General features: G+C 51.0%; 1 protein-coding gene across 3 annotated transcripts in view; it reads right to left on the reverse strand.

Moving 5' to 3' along the window:
* Positions 1-19,672, reverse strand: part of LOC140718976 (HHIP-like protein 1) — a 124,865-nt gene extending 105,193 nt beyond the window's left edge. The window contains exon 1 of one of the 3 annotated variants that reach the window (XM_073033295.1): positions 18,873-19,672. In XM_073033295.1, the coding sequence (XP_072889396.1) occupies positions 18,873-19,133 (261 nt within the window). In that variant the 5' untranslated portion in view covers positions 19,134-19,672. The remainder of the gene's footprint in view (positions 1-18,872) is intronic. The other 2 variants (XM_073033290.1, XM_073033302.1) reach the window with 2 other exon arrangements.
* Between the last annotated feature and the right edge of the window lie 3,181 nt (positions 19,673-22,853).

Here is a 22,853-nt window from a genome sequence, read left to right on the forward strand (position 1 = left end):
GTTGTTAGATAGACTACAGGATGAACAGGGAAGGGGTGGCACGTTGTTAGATGGACTACAGGATCAGCAGGGAAGGGGTGGCACGTTGTTAGATAGACTACAGGACCAACAGGGAAGGGGAGGAACGTTGTTAGATAGACTACAGGACCAACAGGGAAGGGGTGGCACGTTGTTAGATAGACTACAGGACCAACAGGGAAGGGGAGGAACGTTGTTAGATAGACTACAGGATCAACAGGGAAGGGGTGGCACGTTGTTAGATAGACTACAGGATGAACAGGGAAGGGGTGGCACGTTGTTAGATAGACTACAGGATGAACAGGGAAGGGGTGGCACGTTGTTAGATGGACTACAGGATCAGCAGGGAAGGGGTGGCACGTTGTTAGATAGACTACAGGACCAACAGGGAAGGGGTGGCACGTTGTTAGATAGACTACAGGATGAACAGGGAAGGGGTGGCACGTTGTTAGATAGACTACAGGATGAACAGGGAAGGGGTGGCACGTTGTTAGATAGACTACAGGATCAGCAGGGAAGGGGTGGCACGTTGTTAGATAGACTACAGGACCAACAGGGAAGGGGAGGAACGTTGTTAGATAGACTACAGGATCAACAGGGAAGGGGTGGCACGTTGTTTGATAGACTACAGGACCAACAGGGAAGGGGTGGCACGTTGTTAGATAGACTACAGGATCAGCAGGGAAGGGGTGGCACGTTGTTAGATAGACTACAGGATGAACAGGGAAGGGGTGGCACGTTGTTAGATAGACTACAGGATGAACAGGGAAGGGGTGGCACGTTGTTAGATAGACTACAGGACCAACAGGGAAGGGGTGGCACGTTGTTAGATAGACTACAGGACCAACAGGGAAGGGGTGGCACGTTGTTAGATAGACTACAGGACCAGCAGGGAAGGGGTGGCACGTTGTTAGATAGATTACAGGATCAGCAGGGAAGGGGTGGCACGTTGTTAGATAGACTACAGGACCAACAGGGAAGGGGTGGCACGTTGTTAGATAGACTACAGGATCAGCAGGGAAGGGGTGGCACGTTGTTAGATAGACTACAGGATCAACAGGGAAGGGGTGGCACGTTGTTAGATAGACTACAGGACCAACAGGGAAGGGGTGGCACGTTGTTAGATAGACTACAGGATCAGCAGGGAAGGGGTGGCACGTTGTTAGATAGACTACAGGATCAGCAGGGAAGGGGTGGCACGTTGTTAGATAGACTACAGGATCAGCAGGGAAGGGGTGGCACGTTGTTAGATAGACTACAGGATCAGCAGGGAAGGGGTGGCACGTTGTTAGATAGACTACAGGACCAACAGGGAAGGGGTGGCACGTTGTTAGATAGACTACAGGATCAGCAGGGAAGGGGTGGCACGTTGTTAGATAGACTACAGGACCAACAGGGAAGGGGTGGCACGTTGTTAGATAGACTACAGGACCAGCAGGGAAGGAGTGGCACGTTGTTAGATAGACTACAGGATCAGCAGGGAAGGGGTGGCACGTTGTTAGATAGACTACAGGACCAGCAGGGAAGGAGTGGCACGTTGTTAGATAGACTACAGGACCAGCAGGGAAGGGGTGGCACGTTGTTAGATAGACTACAGACCAACAGGGAAGGGGTGGCACGTTGTTAGATAGACTACAGGACCAGCAGGGAAGGGGTGGCACGTTGTTAGATAGACTACATGATCAGCAGGGAAGGGGTGGCACGTTGTTAGATAGACTACAGGATCAACAGGGAAGGGGTGGCACGTTGTTAGATAGACTACAGGATCAGCAGGGAAGGGGTGGCACGTTGTTAGATAGACTACAGGATCAGCAGGGAAGGGGTGGCACGTTGTTAGATAGACTACAGGATCAGCAGGGAAGGGGTGGCACGTTGTTAGATAGACTACAGGATCAGCAGGGAAGGGTTGGCACGTTGTTAGATAGACTACAGGACCAACAGGGAAGGGGTGGCACGTTGTTAGATAGACTACAGGATCAGCAGGGAAGGGGTGGCACGTTGTTAGATAGACTACAGGACCAACAGGGAAGGGGTGGCACGTTGTTAGATAGACTACAGGACCAGCAGGGAAGGAGTGGCACGTTGTTAGATAGACTACAGGATCAGCAGGGAAGGGGTGGCACGTTGTTAGATAGACTACAGGACCAGCAGGGAAGGAGTGGCACGTTGTTAGATAGACTACAGGATCAGCAGGGAAGGGGTGGCACGTTGTTAGATAGACTACAGGATCAGCAGGGAAGGGGTGGCACGTTGTTAGATAGACTACAGGATCAGCAGGGAAGGGGTGGCACGTTGTTAGATAGACTACAGGATCAGCAGGGAATGGGTGGCACGTTGTCAGATAGACTACAGGATCAGCAGGGAAGGGGTGGCACGTTGTCAGATAGACTACAGAATCAGCAGGGAAGGGGTGGCACGTTGTTAGATAGACTACAGGACCAACAGCGAAGGGGTGGCACGTTGTTAGATAGACTACAGGATCAGCAGGGAAGGGGTGTCACATTGTTAGATAGACTACAGGATCAGCAGAGAAGGGGTGGCACATTGTTAGATAGACTACAGGACCAACAGGGAAGGGTGGCACGTTGTTAGATAGACTACAGGATCGGCAGGGAAGGGTGGCACGTTGTTAGATAGATTACAGGACCAGCAGGGAAGGGTGGCACGTTGTTAGATAGACTACAGGACCAGCAGGGAAGGGTGGCACGTTGTTAGATAGACTACAGGATCGGCAGGGAAGGGTGGCACGTTGTTAGATAGATTACAGGACCAGCAGGGAAGGGTGGCACGTTGTTAGATAGACTACAGGATCGGCAGGGAAGGGTGGCACGTTGTTAGATAGACTACAGGACCAACAGGGAAGGGGTGGCACGTTGTTAGATAGACTACAGGATCAGCAGGGAAGGGGTGGCACGTTGTTAGATGGACTACAGGATCAGCAGGGAAGGGGTGGCACGTTGTTAGATAGACTACAGGATCAGCAGGGAAGGAGTGGCACGTTGTTAGATAGACTACAGGACCAGCAGGGAAGGGGTGGCACGTTGTTAGATAGACTACAGGACCAACAGGGAAGGGGTGGCACGTTGTTAGATAGACTACAGGATCAGCAGGGAAGGGGTGGCACGTTGTTAGATAGACTACAGGATCAGCAGGGAAGGGGTGGCACGTTGTTAGATAGACTACAGGATCAGCAGGGAAGGGGTGGCACGTTGTTAGATGGACTACAGGATCAGCAGGGAAGGGGTGGCACGTTGTTAGATAGACTACAGGATCAGCAGGGAAGGGGTGGCACGTTGTTAGATAGACTACAGGATCAGCAGGGAAGGGGTGGCACGTTGTTAGATGGACTACAGGATCAGCAGGGAAGGGGTGGCACGTTGTTAGATAGACTACAGGATCAGCAGGGAAGGGGTGGCACGTTATTAGATAGACTACAGGATCAGCAGGGAAGGGGTGGCACGTTGTTAGATAGACTACAGGACCAACAGGGAAGGGGTGGCACGTTGTTAGATAGACTACAGGATCAGCAGGGAAGGGGTGGCACGTTGTTAGATAGACTACAGGACCAACAGGGAAGGGGTGGCACGTTGTTAGATAGACTACAGGACCAGCAGGGAAGGAGTGGCACGTTGTTAGATAGACTACAGGATCAGCAGGGAAGGGGTGGCACGTTGTTAGATAGACTACAGGACCAGCAGGGAAGGAGTGGCACGTTGTTAGATAGACTACAGGACCAACAGGGAAGGGGTGGCACGTTGTTAGATAGACTACAGGACCAACAGGGAAGGGGTGGCACGTTGTTAGATAGACTACAGGATCAGCAGGGAAGGGGTGGCACGTTGTTAGATAGACTACAGGATCAGCAGGGAAGGGGTGGCACGTTGTTAGATAGACTACAGGATCAGCAGGGAAGGGGTGGCACGTTGTTAGATAGACTACAGGATCAGCAGGGAAGGGGTGGCACGTTGTTAGATGGACTACAGGATCAGCAGGGAAGGGGTGGCACGTTGTTAGATAGACTACAGGATCAGCAGGGAAGGGGTGGCACGTTGTTAGATAGACTACAGGACCAACAGGGAAGGGGTGGCACGTTGTTAGATAGACTACAGGATGAACAGGGAAGGGGTGGCACGTTGTTAGATAGACTACAGGACCAACAGGGAAGGGGTGGCACGTTGTTAGATAGACTACAGGACCAGCAGGGAAGGGGTGGCACGTTGTTAGACAGACTACAGGACCAACAGGGAAGGGGTGGCACGTTGTTAGATAGACTACAGGACCAGCAGGGAAGGGGTGGCACGTTGTTAGATAGACTACAGGATCAGCAGGGAATGGGTGGCACGTTGTTAGATAGACTACAGGACCAACAGCGAAGGGGTGGCACGTTGTTAGATAGACTACAGGACCAGCAGGGAAGGGGTGGCACGTTGTTAGATAGACTACAGGACCAGCAGGGAAGGGGTGGCACGTTGTTAGATAGACTACAGGATCAGCAGGGAAGGGGTGGCACGTTGTTAGATAGACTACAGGATCAGCAGGGAAGGGGTGGCACGTTGTTAGATAGACTACAGGATCAGCAGGGAAGGGGTGGCACGTTGTTAGATAGACCACAGGATCAGCAGGGAAGGGGTGGCACGTTGTTAGATAGACTACAGGATCAGCAGGGAAGGGATGGCACGTTGTTAGATAGACTACAGGACCAGCAGGGAAGGGATGGCACGTTGTTAGATAGACTACAGGATCAGCAGGGAAGGGGTGGCACGTTGTTAGATAGACTACAGGATCAGCAGGGAAGGGGTGGCACGTTGTTAGATAGACTACAGGAGCAGCAGGGAAGGGATGGCACGTTGTTAGATAGACTACAGGATCAGCAGGGAAGGGGTGGCACGTTGTTAGATAGACTACAGGATCAGCAGGGAAGGGGTGGCACGTTGTTAGATAGACCACAGGATCAGCAGGGAAGGGGTGGCACGTTGTTAGATAGACTACAGGATCAGCAGGGAAGGGGTGGCACGTTGTTAGATAGACTACAGGATCAGCAGGGAAGGGGTGGCACGTTGTTAGATAGACTACAGGATCAGCAGGGAAGGGGTGGCACGTTGTTAGATAGACTACAGGATCAGCAGGGAAGGGGTGGCACGTTGTTAGATAGACTACAGGACCAGCAGGGAAGGGGTGGCACGTTGTTAGATAGACTACAGGACCAACAGCGAAGGGGTGGCACGTTGTTAGATACACAACAGGACCAGCAGGGAAGGGGTGGCACGTTGTTAGATAGACTATAGGATCAGCAGGGAAGGGGTGGCACGTTGTTAGATAGACTACAGGATCAGCAGGGAAGGGGTGGCACGTTGTTAGATAGACTACAGGACCAACAGGGAAGGGGTGGCACGTTGTTAGATAGACTACAGGACCAACAGCGAAGGGGTGGCACGTTGTTAGATAGACCACAGGATCAGCAGGGAAGGGGTGGCACGTTGTTAGATAGACTACAGGACCAGCAGGGAAGGGATGGCACGTTGTTAGATAGACCACAGGATCAGCAGGGAAGGGGTGGCACGTTGTTAGATAGACTACAGGACCAACAGGGAAGGGGTGGCACGTTGTTAGATAGACTACAGGATCAGCAGGGAAGGGGTGGCACGTTGTTAGATAGACTACAGGACCAACAGGGAAGGGGTGGCACGTTGTTAGATAGACTACAGGACCAGCAGGGAAGGAGTGGCACGTTGTTAGATAGACTACAGGATCAGCAGGGAAGGGGTGGCACGTTGTTAGATAGACTACAGGACCAGCAGGGAAGGAGTGGCACGTTGTTAGATAGACTACAGGATCAGCAGGGAAGGGGTGGCACGTTGTTAGATAGACTACAGGATCAGCAGGGAAGGGGTGGCACGTTGTTAGATAGACTACAGGATCAGCAGGGAAGGGGTGGCACGTTGTTAGATAGACTACAGGATCAGCAGGGAATGGGTGGCACGTTGTCAGATAGACTACAGGATCAGCAGGGAAGGGGTGGCACGTTGTCAGATAGACTACAGAATCAGCAGGGAAGGGGTGGCACGTTGTTAGATAGACTACAGGACCAACAGCGAAGGGGTGGCACGTTGTTAGATAGACTACAGGATCAGCAGGGAAGGGGTGTCACATTGTTAGATAGACTACAGGATCAGCAGAGAAGGGGTGGCACATTGTTAGATAGACTACAGGACCAACAGGGAAGGGTGGCACGTTGTTAGATAGACTACAGGATCGGCAGGGAAGGGTGGCACGTTGTTAGATAGATTACAGGACCAGCAGGGAAGGGTGGCACGTTGTTAGATAGACTACAGGACCAGCAGGGAAGGGTGGCACGTTGTTAGATAGACTACAGGATCGGTAGGGAAGGGTGGCACGTTGTTAGATAGATTACAGGACCAGCAGGGAAGGGTGGCACGTTGTTAGATAGACTACAGGATCGGCAGGGAAGGGTGGCACGTTGTTAGATAGACTACAGGACCAACAGGGAAGGGGTGGCACGTTGTTAGATAGACTACAGGATCAGCAGGGAAGGGGTGGCACGTTGTTAGATGGACTACAGGATCAGCAGGGAAGGGGTGGCACGTTGTTAGATAGACTACAGGATCAGCAGGGAAGGAGTGGCACGTTGTTAGATAGACTACAGGACCAGCAGGGAAGGGGTGGCACGTTGTTAGATAGACTACAGGACCAACAGGGAAGGGGTGGCACGTTGTTAGATAGACTACAGGATCAGCAGGGAAGGGGTGGCCCGTTGTTAGATAGACTACAGGATCAGCAGGGAAGGGGTGGCACGTTGTTAGATAGACTACAGGATCAGCAGGGAAGGGGTGGCACGTTGTTAGATGGACTACAGGATCAGCAGGGAAGGGGTGGCACGTTGTTAGATAGACTACAGGATCAGCAGGGAAGGGGTGGCACGTTGTTAGATAGACTACAGGATCAGCAGGGAAGGGGTGGCACGTTGTTAGATGGACTACAGGATCAGCAGGGAAGGGGTGGCACGTTGTTAGATAGACTACAGGATCAGCAGGGAAGGGGTGGCACGTTGTTAGATAGACTACAGGATCAGCAGGGAAGGGGTGGCACGTTGTTAGATAGACTACAGGACCAACAGGGAAGGGGTGGCACGTTGTTAGATAGACTACAGGATCAGCAGGGAAGGGGTGGCACGTTGTTAGATAGACTACAGGACCAACAGGGAAGGGGTGGCACGTTGTTAGATAGACTACAGCACCAGCAGGGAAGGAGTGGCACGTTGTTAGATAGACTACAGGATCAGCAGGGAAGGGGTGGCACGTTGTTAGATAGACTACAGGACCAGCAGGGAAGGAGTGGCACGTTGTTAGATAGACTACAGGACCAGCAGGGAAGGGGTGGCACGTTGTTAGATAGACTACAGGACCAACAGGGAAGGGGTGGCACGTTGTTAGATAGACTACAGGACCAGCAGGGAAGGGGTGGCACGTTGTTAGATAGACTACAGGATCAGCAGGGAAGGGGTGGCACGTTGTTAGATAGACTACAGGATCAACAGGGAAGGGGTGGCACGTTGTTAGATAGACTACAGGACCAACAGGGAAGGGGTGGCACGTTGTTAGATAGACTACAGGATCAGCAGGGAAGGGGTGGCACGTTGTTAGATAGACTACAGGATCAGCAGGGAAGGGGTGGCACGTTGTTAGATAGACTACAGGATCAGCAGGGAAGGGGTGGCACGTTGTTAGATAGACTACAGGATCAGCAGGGAAGGGGTGGCACGTTGTTAGATGGACTACAGGACCAACAGGGAAGGGGTGGCACGTTGTTAGATAGACTACAGGATCAGCAGGGAAGGGGTGGCACGTTGTTAGATAGACTACAGGACCAACAGGGAAGGGGTGGCACGTTGTTAGATAGACTACAGGATGAACAGGGAAGGGGTGGCACGTTGTTAGATAGACTACAGGACCAGCAGGGAAGGGGTGGCACGTTGTTAGACAGACTACAGGACCAACAGGGAAGGGGTGGCACGTTGTTAGATAGACTACAGGACCAGCAGGGAAGGGGTGGCACGTTGTTAGATAGACTACAGGATCAGCAGGGAATGGGTGGCACGTTGTTAGATAGACTACAGGACCAACAGCGAAGGGGTGGCACGTTGTTAGATAGACTACAGGACCAGCAGGGAAGGGGTGGCACGTTGTTAGATAGGCTACAGGATCAGCAGGGAAGGGGTGGCACGTTGTTAGATAGACTACAGGATCAGCAGGGAAGGGGTGGCACGTTGTTAGATGGACTACAGGACCAACAGGGAAGGGGTGGCACGTTGTTAGATAGACTACAGGATCAGCAGGGAAGGGGTGGCACGTTGTTAGATAGACTACAGGACCAACAGGGAAGGGGTGGCACGTTGTTAGATAGACTACAGGACCAACAGGGAAGGGGTGGCACGTTGTTAGATAGACTACAGGATCAGCAGGGAAGGGGTGGCACGTTGTTAGATAGACTACAGGACCAACAGGGAAGGGGTGGCACGTTGTTAGATAGACTACAGGACCAACAGCGAAGGGGTGGCACGTTGTTAGATAGACCACAGGATCAGCAGGGAAGGGGTGGCACGTTGTTAGATAGACTACAGGACCAGCAGGGAAGGGATGGCACGTTGTTAGATAGACCACAGGATCAGCAGGGAAGGGGTGGCACGTTGTTAGATAGACTACAGGACCAACAGGGAAGGGGTGGCACGTTGTTAGATAGACTACAGGATCAGCAGGGAAGGGGTGGCACGTTGTTAGATAGACTACAGGACCAACAGGGAAGGGGTGGCACGTTGTTAGATAGACTACAGGACCAGCAGGGAAGGAGTGGCACGTTGTTAGATAGACTACAGGATCAGCAGGGAAGGGGTGGCACGTTGTTAGATAGACTACAGGACCAGCAGGGAAGGAGTGGCACGTTGTTAGATAGACTACAGGATCAGCAGGGAAGGGGTGGCACGTTGTTAGATAGACTACAGGACCAGCATGGAAGGGGTGGCACGTTGTTAGATAGACTACAGGACCAACAGGGAAGGGGTGGCACGTTGTTAGATAGACTACAGGACCAGCAGGGAAGGAGTGGCACGTTGTTAGATAGACTACAGGATCAGCAGGGAAGGGGTGGCACGTTGTTAGATAGACTACAGGACCAGCAGGGAAGGAGTGGCACGTTGTTAGATAGACTACAGGACCAACAGGGAAGGGGTGGCACGTTGTTAGATAGACTACAGGACCAGCAGGGAAGGGGTGGCACGTTGTTAGATAGACTACAGGATCAACAGGGAAGGGGTGGCACGTTGTTAGATAGACTACAGGACCAACAGGGAAGGGGTGGCACGTTGTTAGATAGACTACAGGATCAGCAGGGAAGGGGTGGCACGTTGTTAGATAGACTACAGGATCAGCAGGGAAGGGGTGGCACGTTGTTAGATAGACTACAGGATCAGCAGGGAAGGGGTGGCACGTTGTTAGATAGACTACAGGATCAGCAGGGAAGGGGTGGCACGTTGTTAGATGGACTACAGGATCAGCAGGGAAGGGGTGGCACGTTGTTAGATAGACTACAGGATCAGCAGGGAAGGGGTGGCACGTTGTTAGATAGACTACAGGACCAACAGGGAAGGGGTGGCACGTTGTTAGATAGACTACAGGATGAACAGGGAAGGGGTGGCACGTTGTTAGATAGACTACAGGACCAACAGGGAAGGGGTGGCACGTTGTTAGATAGACTACAGGACCAGCAGGGAAGGGGTGGCACGTTGTTAGACAGACTACAGGACCAACAGGGAAGGGGTGGCACGTTGTTAGATAGACTACAGGACCAGCAGGGAAGGGGTGGCACGTTGTTAGATAGACTACAGGATCAGCAGGGAATGGGTGGCACGTTGTTAGATAGACTACAGGACCAACAGCGAAGGGGTGGCACGTTGTTAGATAGACTACAGGACCAGCAGGGAAGGGGTGGCACGTTGTTAGATAGGCTACAGGACCAGCAGGGAAGGGGTGGCACGTTGTTAGATAGACTACAGGATCAGCAGGGAAGGGGTGGCACGTTGTTAGATAGACTACAGGATCAGCAGGGAAGGGGTGGCACGTTGTTAGATAGACTACAGGATCAGCAGGGAAGGGGTGGCACGTTGTTAGATAGACTACAGGATCAGCAGGGAAGGGGTGGCACGTTGTTAGATAGACCACAGGATCAGCAGGGAAGGGGTGGCACGTTGTTAGATAGACTACAGGATCAGCAGGGAAGGGATGGCACGTTGTTAGATAGACTACAGGACCAGCAGGGAAGGGATGGCACGTTGTTAGATAGACTACAGGATCAGCAGGGAAGGGGTGGCACGTTGTTAGATAGACTACAGGATCAGCAGGGAAGGGGTGGCACGTTGTTAGATAGACTACAGGAGCAGCAGGGAAGGGATGGCACGTTGTTAGATAGACTACAGGATCAGCAGGGAAGGGGTGGCACGTTGTTAGATAGACTACAGGATCAGCAGGGAAGGGGTGGCACGTTGTTAGATAGACCACAGGATCAGCAGGGAAGGGGTGGCACGTTGTTAGATAGACTACAGGATCAGCAGGGAAGGGGTGGCACGTTGTTAGATAGACTACAGGATCAGCAGGGAAGGGGTGGCACGTTGTTAGATAGACTACAGGATCAGCAGGGAAGGGGTGGCACGTTGTTAGATAGACTACAGGATCAGCAGGGAAGGGGTGGCACGTTGTTAGATAGACTACAGGACCAGCAGGGAAGGGGTGGCACGTTGTTAGATAGACTACAGGACCAACAGCGAAGGGGTGGCACGTTGTTAGATAGACTACAGGACCAGCAGGGAAGGGGTGGCACGTTGTTAGATAGACTACAGGATCAGCAGGGAAGGGGTGGCACGTTGTTAGATAGACTACAGGATCAGCAGGGAAGGGGTGGCACGTTGTTAGATAGACTACAGGACCAACAGGGAAGGGGTGGCACGTTGTTAGATAGACTACAGGACCAACAGCGAAGGGGTGGCACGTTGTTAGATAGACCACAGGATCAGCAGGGAAGGGGTGGCACGTTGTTAGATAGACTACAGGACCAGCAGGGAAGGGATGGCACGTTGTTAGATAGACCACAGGATCAGCAGGGAAGGGGTGGCACGTTGTTAGATAGACTACAGGACCAACAGGGAAGGGGTGGCACGTTGTTAGATAGACTACAGGATCAGCAGGGAAGGGGTGGCACGTTGTTAGATAGACTACAGGACCAACAGGGAAGGGGTGGCACGTTGTTAGATAGACTACAGGACCAGCAGGGAAGGAGTGGCACGTTGTTAGATAGACTACAGGATCAGCAGGGAAGGGGTGGCACGTTGTTAGATAGACTACAGGACCAGCAGGGAAGGAGTGGCACGTTGTTAGATAGACTACAGGATCAGCAGGGAAGGGGTGGCACGTTGTTAGATAGACTACAGGATCAGCAGGGAAGGGGTGGCACGTTGTTAGATAGACTACAGGATCAGCAGGGAAGGGGTGGCACGTTGTCAGATAGACTACAGGATCAGCAGGGAAGGGGTGGCACGTTGTCAGATAGACTACAGAATCAGCAGGGAAGGGGTGGCACGTTGTTAGATAGACTACAGGACCAACAGCGAAGGGGTGGCACGTTGTTAGATAGACTACAGGATCAGCAGGGAAGGGGTGTCACATTGTTAGATAGACTACAGGATCAGCAGAGAAGGGGTGGCACATTGTTAGATAGACTACAGGACCAACAGGGAAGGGTGGCACGTTGTTAGATAGACTACAGGATCGGCAGGGAAGGGTGGCACGTTGTTAGATAGATTACAGGACCAGCAGGGAAGGGTGGCACGTTGTTAGATAGACTACAGGACCAGCAGGGAAGGGTGGCACGTTGTTAGATAGACTACAGGATCGGCAGGGAAGGGTGGCACGTTGTTAGATAGATTACAGGACCAGCAGGGAAGGGTGGCACGTTGTTAGATAGACTACAGGATCGGCAGGGAAGGGTGGCACGTTGTTAGATAGACTACAGGACCAACAGGGAAGGGGTGGCACGTTGTTAGATAGACTACAGGATCAGCAGGGAAGGGGTGGCACGTTGTTAGATGGACTACAGGATCAGCAGGGAAGGGGTGGCACGTTGTTAGATAGACTACAGGATCAGCAGGGAAGGAGTGGCACGTTGTTAGATAGACTACAGGACCAGCAGGGAAGGGGTGGCACGTTGTTAGATAGACTACAGGACCAACAGGGAAGGGGTGGCACGTTGTTAGATAGACTACAGGATCAGCAGGGAAGGGGTGGCCCGTTGTTAGATAGACTACAGGATCAGCAGGGAAGGGGTGGCACGTTGTTAGATAGACTACAGGATCAGCAGGGAAGGGGTGGCACGTTGTTAGATGGACTACAGGATCAGCAGGGAAGGGGTGGCACGTTGTTAGATAGACTACAGGATCAGCAGGGAAGGGGTGGCACGTTGTTAGATAGACTACAGGATCAGCAGGGAAGGGGTGGCACGTTGTTAGATGGACTACAGGATCAGCAGGGAAGGGGTGGCACGTTGTTAGATAGACTACAGGATCAGCAGGGAAGGGGTGGCACGTTGTTAGATAGACTACAGGATCAGCAGGGAAGGGGTGGCACGTTGTTAGATAGACTACAGGACCAACAGGGAAGGGGTGGCACGTTGTTAGATAGACTACAGGATCAGCAGGGAAGGGGTGGCACGTTGTTAGATAGACTACAGGACCAACAGGGAAGGAGTGGCACGTTGTTAGATAGACTACAGGATCAGCAGGGAAGGGGTGGCACGTTGTTAGATAGACTACAGGACCAGCAGGGAAGGAGTGGCACGTTGTTAGATAGACTACAGGACCAGCAGGGAAGGGGTGGCACGTTGTTAGATAGACTACAGGACCAACAGGGAAGGGGTGGCACGTTGTTAGATAGACTACAGGACCAGCAGGGAAGGGGTGGCACGTTGTTAGATAGACTACAGGATCAGCAGGGAAGGGGTGGCACGTTGTTAGATAGACTACAGGATCAACAGGGAAGGGGTGGCACGTTGTTAGATAGACTACAGGACCAACAGGGAAGGGGTGGCACGTTGTTAGATAGACTACAGGATCAGCAGGGAAGGGGTGGCACGTTGTTAGATAGACTACAGGATCAGCAGGGAAGGGGTGGCACGTTGTTAGATAGACTACAGGATCAGCAGGGAAGGGGTGGCACGTTGTTAGATAGACTACAGGATCAGCAGGGAAGGGGTGGCACGTTGTTAGATGGACTACAGGATCAGCAGGGAAGGGGTGGCACGTTGTTAGATAGACTACAGGATCAGTAGGGAAGGGGTGGCACGTTGTTAGATAGACTACAGGACCAACAGGGAAGGGGTGGCACGTTGTTAGATAGACTACAGGATGAACAGGGAAGGGGTGGCACGTTGTTAGATAGACTACAGGACCAACAGGGAAGGGGTGGCACGTTGTTAGATAGACTACAGGACCAGCAGGGAAGGGGTGGCACGTTGTTAGACAGACTACAGGACCAACAGGGAAGGGGTGGCACGTTGTTAGATAGACTACAGGACCAGCAGGGAAGGGGTGGCACGTTGTTAGATAGACTACAGGATCAGCAGGGAATGGGTGGCACGTTTTTAGATAGACTACAGGACCAACAGCGAAGGGGTGGCACGTTGTTAGATAGACTACAGGACCAGCAGGGAAGGGGTGGCACGTTGTTAGATAGACTACAGGACCAGCAGGGAAGGGGTGGCACGTTGTTAGATAGACTACAGGATCAGCAGGGAAGGGGTGGCACGTTGTTAGATAGACTACAGGATCAGCAGGGAAGGGGTGGCACGTTGTTAGATAGACTACAGGATCAGCAGGGAAGGGGTGGCACGTTGTTAGATAGACCACAGGATCAGCAGGGAAGGGGTGGCACGTTGTTAGATAGACTACAGGATCAGCAGGGAAGGGATGGCACGTTGTTAGATAGACTACAGGACCAGCATGGAAGGGATGGCACGTTGTTAGATAGACTACAGGATCAGCAGGGAAGGGGTGGCACGTTGTTAGATAGACTACAGGATCAGCAGGGAAGGGGTGGCACGTTGTTAGATAGACTACAGGAGCAGCAGGGAAGGGATGGCACGTTGTTAGATAGACTACAGGATCAGCAGGGAAGGGGTGGCACGTTGTTAGATAGACTACAGGATCAGCAGGGAAGGGGTGGCACGTTGTTAGATAGACCACAGGATCAGCAGGGAAGGGGTGGCACATTGTTAGATAGACTACAGGATCAGCAGGGAAGGGGTGGCACGTTGTTAGATAGACTACAGGATCAGCAGGGAAGGGGTGGCACGTTGTTAGATAGACTACAGGATCAGCAGGGAAGGGGTGGCACGTTGTTAGATAGACTACAGGATCAGCAGGGAAGGGGTGGCACGTTGTTAGATAGACTACAGGACCAGCAGGGAAGGGGTGGCACGTTGTTAGATAGACTACAGGACCAACAGCGAAGGGGTGGCACGTTGTTAGATAGACTACAGGACCAGCAGGGAAGGGGTGGCACGTTGTTAGATAGACTACAGGATCAGCAGGGAAGGGGTGGCACGTTGTTAGATAGACTACAGGATCAGCAGGGAAGGGGTGGCACGTTGTTAGATAGACTACAGGACCAACAGGGAAGGGGTGGCACGTTGTTAGATAGACTACAGGACCAACAGCGAAGGGGTGGCACGTTGTTAGATAGACCACAGGATCAGCAGGGAAGGGGTGGCACGTTGTTAGATAGACTACAGGACCAGCAGGGAAGGGATGGCACGTTGTTAGATAGACCACAGGATCAGCAGGGAAGGGGTGGCACGTTGTTAGATAGACTACAGGACCAGCAGGGAAGGGGTGGCACGTTGTTAGATAGACCACAGGATCAGCAGGGAAGGGGTGGCACGTTGTTAGATAGACTACAGGACCAACAGCGAAGGGGTGGCACGTTGTTAGATAGACTACAGGACCAGCAGGGAAGGGGTGGCACGTTGTTAGATAGACTACAGGATCATCAAGGAAGGGGTGGCACGTTGTTAGATTGACTACAGGACCAACAGGGAAGGGGTGGCACGTTGTTAGATTGACTACAGGACCAACAGGGAAGGGGTGGCACGTTGTTAGATAGACTACAGGATCAGCAGGGAAGGGGTGGCACGTTGTTAGACTACAGGATCAGCAGGGAAGGGGTGGCACGTTGTTAGATAGATTACAGGATCAGCAGGGAAGGGGTGGCACGTTGTTAGACTACAGGATCAGCAGGGAAGGGGTGGCACGTTGTTAGACTACAGGATCAGCAGGGAAGGGGTGGCACGTTGTTAGATAGATTACAGGATCAGCAGGGAAGGGGTGGCACGTTGTTAGACTACAGGATCAGCAGGGAAGGGGTGGCACGTTGTTAGATAGACTACAGGACCAACAGGGAAGGGGTGGCACGTTGTTAGATAGATTACAGGATCAGCAGGGAAGGGGTGGCACGTTGTTAGATAGACTACAGGACCAACAGGGAAGGGGTGGCACGTTGTTAGATAGACTACAGGACCAGCAGGGAAGGGGTGGCACGTTGTTAGATAGACTACAGGACCAACAGGGAAGGGGTGGCACGTTGTTAGATAGACTACAGGACCAGCAGGGAAGGGGTGGCACGTTGTTAGATAGACTACAGGACCAACAGGGAGGGGGTGGCACGTTGTTAGATAGACTACAGGACCAGCAGGGAAGGGGTGGCACGTTGTTAGATAGACTACAGGACCAACATTGAGGGGGTGGCACGTTGTTAGATAGACTACAGGACCAGCAGGGAAGGGGTGGCACGTTGTTAGATAGACTACAGGACCAGCAGGGAAGTGGTGGCACGTTGTTAGATAGACTACAGGACCAACAGGGAAGGGCTGGCACGTTGTTAGATAGACTACAGGATCAGCAGGGAAGGGGTGGCACGTTGTTAGATAGACTACAGGATCAGCAGGGAAGGGGTGGCACGTTGTTAGATAGACTACAGGATCAGCAGGGAAGGGGTGGCACGTTGTTAGATAGACTACAGGATCAGCAGGGAAGGGGTGGCACGTTGTTAGATAGACTACAGGATCAGCAGGGAATGGGTGGCACGTTGTCAGATAGACTACAGGATCAGCAGGGAAGGGGTGGCACGTTGTCAGATAGACTACAGGATCAGCAGGGAAGGGGTGGCACGTTGTTAGATAGACTACAGGACCAACAGCGAAGGGGTGGCACGTTGTTAGATAGACTACAGGATCAGCAGGGAAGGGGTGTCACATTGTTAGATAGACTACAGGATCAGCAGAGAAGGGGTGGCACATTGTTAGATAGACTACAGGACCAACAGGGAAGGGTGGCGCGTTGTTAGATAGACTACAGGATCGGCAGGGAAGGGTGGCACGTTGTTAGATAGATTACAGGACCAGCAGGGAAGGGTGGCACGTTGTTAGATAGACTACAGGACCAGCAGGGAAGGGTGGCACGTTGTTAGATAGACTACAGGATCGGCAGGGAAGGGTGGCACGTTGTTAGATAGATTACAGGACCAGCAGGGAAGGGTGGCACGTTGTTAGATAGACTACAGGATCGGCAGGGAAGGGTGGCACGTTGTTAGATAGATTACAGGACCAGCAGTGAAGGGGTGGCACGTTGTTAGATAGACTACAGGACTAACAGGGAAGGGGTGGCACGTTGTTAGATAGACTACAGGATCAGCAGGGAAGGGGTGGCACGTTGTTAGATAGACTACAGGACCAACAGGGAAGGGGTGGCACGTTGTTAGATAGACTACAGGATCAGCAGGGAAGGGGTGGCACGTTGTTAGATGGACTACAGGATCAGCAGGGAAGGTGTGGCACGTTGTTAGATAGACTACAGGATCAGCAGGGAAGGAGTGGCACGTTGTTAGATAGACTACAGGACCAGCAGGGAAGGGGTGGCACGTTGTTAGATAGACTACAGGACCAACAGGGAAGGGGTGGCACGTTGTTAGATAGACTACAGGATCAGCAGGGAAGGGGTGGCACGTTGTTAGATAGACTACAGGATCAGCAGGGAAGGGGTGGCACGTTGTTAGATAGACTACAGGATCAGCAGGGAAGGGGTGGCACGTTGTTAGATGGACTACAGGATCAGCAGGGAAGGGGTGGCACGTTGTTAGATGGACTACAGGATCAGCAGGGAAGGGTGGCACGTTGTTAGATAGACTACAGGATCAGCAGGGAAGGGGTGGCACGTTGTTAGATAGACTACAGGATCAGCAGGGAAGGGGTGGCACAATGAGAGTTAGGCTACAGGACCAGCATGGAAGTGGTGGCACAATGGGGGACAGACTACGGGGCGAGTAAGGAAGGGGTGGCATGTTAGGAGGCTACAAGACCAACAAGGAAGGATTGCCATGTTGGGAGACAAGACTACAGGATCCGCCGGAAAGGGCTGACCTGTTGGGAGACTGACTACAGGACCAGGAGGGAAGGATTGGCACATTGGGAAAATGGTGGGTTTTCAAGTACAAAGATAAACGTAAGGTCAGGAGCAGGCAATTCAGCCTCTTATTCCTGTTGTAGAGTTTGAGTTGTACAGCACAGAAACAACCCTTCAGCTCATCCTGTTCATGCTGACCAAGATCCCCATCCAAGCTAGCCCCATTTGTTTGCATTTGGCCCATATCCCTCTAAGCCTTTTCCACCCATATACTTTCCCATTGAGGCATGGTGGGCCGAATGCCCTCCAGTCCTGCTTTGTTTTTGATTGGCTTTTTTTTTTTACCTCAACACCATTTTCTGCACTAACCCATATCTCTTGATTATCCAAAAACTATTGATCTACTGAAGGTCTCTTTAAAAATCAGCTCTGTAAAGATCAGCTTTATTGGTCACACTGCACTGAAACATCAAAATGTGTTATTCGTGTCAAATCAAATCAGTGACGATTGCCACAATGCTTCTAGTGCCAACATAGCATGTCCACAACTTGCTGACCCTAAACATTCATCATTGGAACGTGGGAGGAAACCAGGGCCCCAGAGGAAGCTCGTGTTGTCAGGGGAAGAACGAACAAACTACTTGCAGGAACTGAAACCTGATCAGTGATTGTGTTAACCAGGACGCTCCTGTACCACCTTGCAGGGAGAGTACCAACGATTCACCACCCTCTGACCGAGGGAAATTCTCAGCTCTGTCCTGAATGGCCCTCAAAGGGAAGTCCACAATCCCACTCAGGAGTCCCCAATCCCTATCCCAATCAGGAGTTGTCAGCCTTAATTGGAAATTGTCAACCCTTAATCCCAGAAACAATTTGGAATCCCCAAACTCAATCCAAAATCCTCTGAAGTCAGAAGTATTCGATGAAACAAGAGATTCTGTGAATCCGGAGTAACACACACAAAATGCTGGAGGAATTCAGCAGGTCGGCATGCGTCTTCTGAAAGAATTAATAGTCGGCGTTTCGGACGGTGAACCTTCATCGGCAAATCAATGATTAATCCCAGAATTCACCAGCAGTAACCAACCCTAAAATGAACTCCAGTCATATTTTTTCTGGATCTGGGAATTGTTGTCATGGAAATCTTTAATTCCCGTGAAGTGAGTGGTTTCTGGCTCATTTACAACCCAGAGCGGGAGGGGGAGGGGAGGGAGGCAGAATTCTCTCATTCCAGAGCTCTCCCTCCCTCCCTCCCAATCGCCCCATAGACTGGGTCCAAAATTCACCGAATCCCCACCAACCCAAAACCCGATTCCGACCCGTTCTCGCCTCCCTGACTCACCTGGCACAGGAGTTCCTGGATGTACCTGGCACAGACGGGGATCGCTGAGGAGTGGAAGTATCTGAGGATTTGTCGGTACTTTCGAGAGATGGCGGAGTCCCGGCGAGAATCGCAGCACCCGAACGAGGAATACATGGTGCAGAATGATAGGGGCTTGGAGGGTTGGAAGGGGGGCTTGAAGTCCAGACACTGGGGGTGGGAAGTCACCGGATGCACGGCAGCCATCAGGAGGACCAGGCTACCGACGAAGAAGCGATTCATCCTATCGTGGGACGTCACTTCAAACCGGGAAACTGGGGCTTAAATCTGTCCGGCTCTCATCTCTCTCTCAAACCTCACCCTTCTCTTTCTCTCTCTCCGTGTTTTTTTCTTCTCTCAGTCCTGTTACTTCCCCGTCTCTCCTTCTCCCCTTCTCTCCCTCCCTCCCTCTCTCTCCGTCCCTCCCCCTCTGTTCTTTCCGTATTTCTTTTCTCGCAGTCTTCCTTTCTCTCCCAGTTTCTTCCTTGCTCTTTCTCCCTCCCCTTTTCTCCCGTGTTTCCCCTTTTCTATCACCGTAATCTCTGCTTCCTCGGAGTTTCGCTTTCTCCAGCACCTTCACAACCTCTCCGTATTTTCCTTTCTATCTCAATTACTCTTCTTCTTTCCCGTCTTACTTCGTGTTTTCTTTCTCCACGTCTCCCGCCTTACTGTCTCTCCCTTGACCTCTTGTCACTTAGTTCCTCAGTCTAGCCCGCTCTGTGCGTTTGCTCTGTCATCTCTAACCGCTGTGTCTGCAGGCGCGAAGCTGATCTTTCAGCTGGGGAGGGAGAGAGACGGGACCGTTTCATTCACCCCACAGTCTTTCCTTTCTTTCGAACCCAGTTCCTCGCTGCTACGTCTGCTAGGGAAAGGGAATTGCAGGGACGCTGATAAAGAGGGTCGGAAACAAAGGAATGATAGTTGCTGGGGAGAGATCGCAGCCAAACAAAACAGGAAAAGAGGAAAGAAAATCTCACGTCGGGCAACAAGAATAAAACTTCAAATCATAAAATCAGTTTGAGGAATTTATCAATTGTAATTGAACTGTGTGGAGTTTGCGCGGTCTTGCTGTGTGTTTCCCCGGTTGCCCGGGTTTCCTCCACATCCCAGATGCGTGCCGGTTGGTAGGTTAACTGACCGCTACAAAGTGGCCCAAAGTGTATCGGTGGGAGGTAGACTTTAAGGCGGGGAGGGTATGGGAATGCGAGGAGACATTAAATTGCAGGGAGATAACGGGGGGGGGGGGGAATGGGATTAAATTGAGAACAGAAAGGCGTGATGGGCTAAATGGCCTCCTTCTATGCCACTAAAAACACGAAGTAGATGGAAATTCTTGCATGGGGAGGACTGTAGCAAATTTACCACCCGCAAGATTACAAGTGTTTGATACAGGTTCCCCGTTCCTAGAGGAGTGTTCTGTCCTAAATCCCATCTCCTCTCCCACATCCACTGCTGGGGGTCTCAAGGGGAGTGTAGGGAAGTTGTCTGCCCCATCAACCTCACTCAATCGCACTCTCCATAAAGAGACCCGGCTGTATTCAAGGAACAAGCTAGAAATTTGTCATTAAGAATCGCAGTCGTCCTCGGTGCCATTCAGCCCACACTGGCTCTCCTAGCTCTTTTAAAGACCCCACTCTCCTGAGCCTTGCACTCTCTTGCTAAGCCATGGGGGATGTTTGCTGGCTCTGGGCCTGTACTTGCTGGAGTTTAGAAAAATGAGGGGGGGGGGGTCTCTGAAACGTATTGCTTATTGTAGAGTTGAAATGGAGAGGATAATTCCTATAGTGGAGGAGTCTAGGACCAGAAGGAACAGCCTCAGAATAGAGGGATACCTTTTTAGAACAGAGGTGAAGGGGAGTTTCCTTAGCCAGTGGATCTGTGGAATTCATTTTCTCAGCTGGCTGTGGAGCCTGAGTCACTGGGTATATTTAAAGAGGAGGTTGATAGGTTCTTGATTCACGGCATTGAAGGAAACAGGGAGAAGGCAGGAAAGTGGGGTTGAGAAGGAAAATATGATTGAATGGTGAAATACACATGATGGGCTGAATGGCCTAATTCTGATCCTGTGATTTACTCTCTGTCTGGCGCCCTGTAACGTGTCTTGCTCCTGTGCTTATCCAATTTGCCCTTGGAAGCTGTGATTCACTTAGTTTTCACTGGTCTCCATGCAGTACGTTCTCCACATAACAATTCCGCACCCCACTCCTCTCCATGCCATTTGTGTGGCTGCTGGTAATCGAGGCTTCAGACGGTGGAAACAGACTCCCCTCCCTCTTGAGAATATATAACAGCTGGGATAAACAGTGTCATCCCTAGACAAAACCACAAGAAATTGCAGAGAGTTCTGAGTTCTGCATCACAGGGAAGGTATTGAGACTGCAAAAAAATGTTTCTTCCGGAAGACAAGCTGAAATACTCAGCAGGTGAGGCAGTGTCTGTGAACAGCAAGAAAAATAAAACATATTAACTTTACAGGTCCACAACCCTTCTCCAAAACCTCACCAGGAAGGCAGGCTCATAGTTTGACAGGGACTAGATGGGCCAAAGGACTTGTTTCTGTGCCATAGTGGGTGTCACAGCAACAGTTAATTTGATCTGGGAGGTTATTGCTGGAGAGCTGCTGTCTCATTGCTTCCAGTCCAACATTCCCTCTACTCTTTTTCAACTGTGTGGATCAACCATTGCCTGAGCAGGAAATTGTTACACCGTCTGAGAACTGCGCGGTTTTTAAAATATATGCATGCTAAGAATATTTGGAATTAAATTGAAAAAAAAATCACATTATTTTGATTTTATTTATTAATTGAAGGCTCTAATGAAATACAGTACAACAAAGAAAATCTTTCATGTTTCGTAAACACTTCAACTTAGACAGCATTGGTATTCAGCTGGCTGACGGTTTATTACCAATGAGCTACCAATTTCCATTCTGTGTTTAGTGTTACAATTTGTAACAGTGTTGTAACTTGAAGCACTGACAATGTAGATACATTGAAGCTCTGGAAGTTTCAAAGTAAAGGTTGCGGTGCATTTATTATTTAGAAAATTTATATTCATTAACACCTAATTATACAGGGTATTTCACAGTTATATTAGCTTTCAAAATTATATGCACATAATTTCAAAATTATATTAACATTATATGAAAGAAAATTCCAGATGCGCAGCAACAAAGGCTACATGCATGGGAGCATTTCAGTTCCTGTGCGGCTGTGCACCTACACAGTTCAAAGTGAACCATGACCCTGATCTCGGGTGCTTTCTGTGTGAAGTTTGCACCTTCTATTCAGTAAGATCTGGATTGCTATTGGGTTCACTGCTATTAACCTGCCAGCCCGAGCGTCATCCTCCCATATCCATTGGCACAGTAGCGTAACAGTTAACGTAATGCTTTACAGAGCCAATTCCTGCTGCTGTCTGTAAGGAATTTGTATGTTTCCCAGGACTGCATGGGTATCCCCCCACATCCCAGAAGACCCACAGGTTAGGGTTAGTAAGCTCTGTTGCTGCTGGAAGCATGGTGAAACTTGTGGGCTGCCCCAGCGCATCCTCACACTGCTTTGGTCGTTGAGGAGAGCATTGCACTTCGCTGGATTTTTCGATGTACGTGTGGCAAATAAAGCTAATCTTTATCTCAAAGACATGTAGGAGGGCAGGTTAATTAGCTACTGTAAATTGTTCCTACAGTGGGTGAGTGAATTAGGAAGAACTGGAGGGGAGAAGGAGAGAATGGGCTACAAAGAGGATTTACTGGCATAGATCTGATGGGCCAAATAGCCTCCTTCCAGATCATCCGAGAACTATACGTGGCTAAAGTTTGTGAATTCAAGTAGTGGTAGGCCATTCAGCTCTTCAAACATATACTATTATTCAGTAAGATCTTGACTGCTATTGACTTCATTACTACTATCCTACAGTGCTATTTATTTCCCTTAATATCACCCACCATATTCCAGTGAATCA

This window comes from Hemitrygon akajei, chromosome 2, assembly GCF_048418815.1.
Source record: "Hemitrygon akajei chromosome 2, sHemAka1.3, whole genome shotgun sequence".
In the NCBI taxonomy this organism is placed as follows: Eukaryota; Metazoa; Chordata; class Chondrichthyes; order Myliobatiformes; family Dasyatidae; genus Hemitrygon; species Hemitrygon akajei.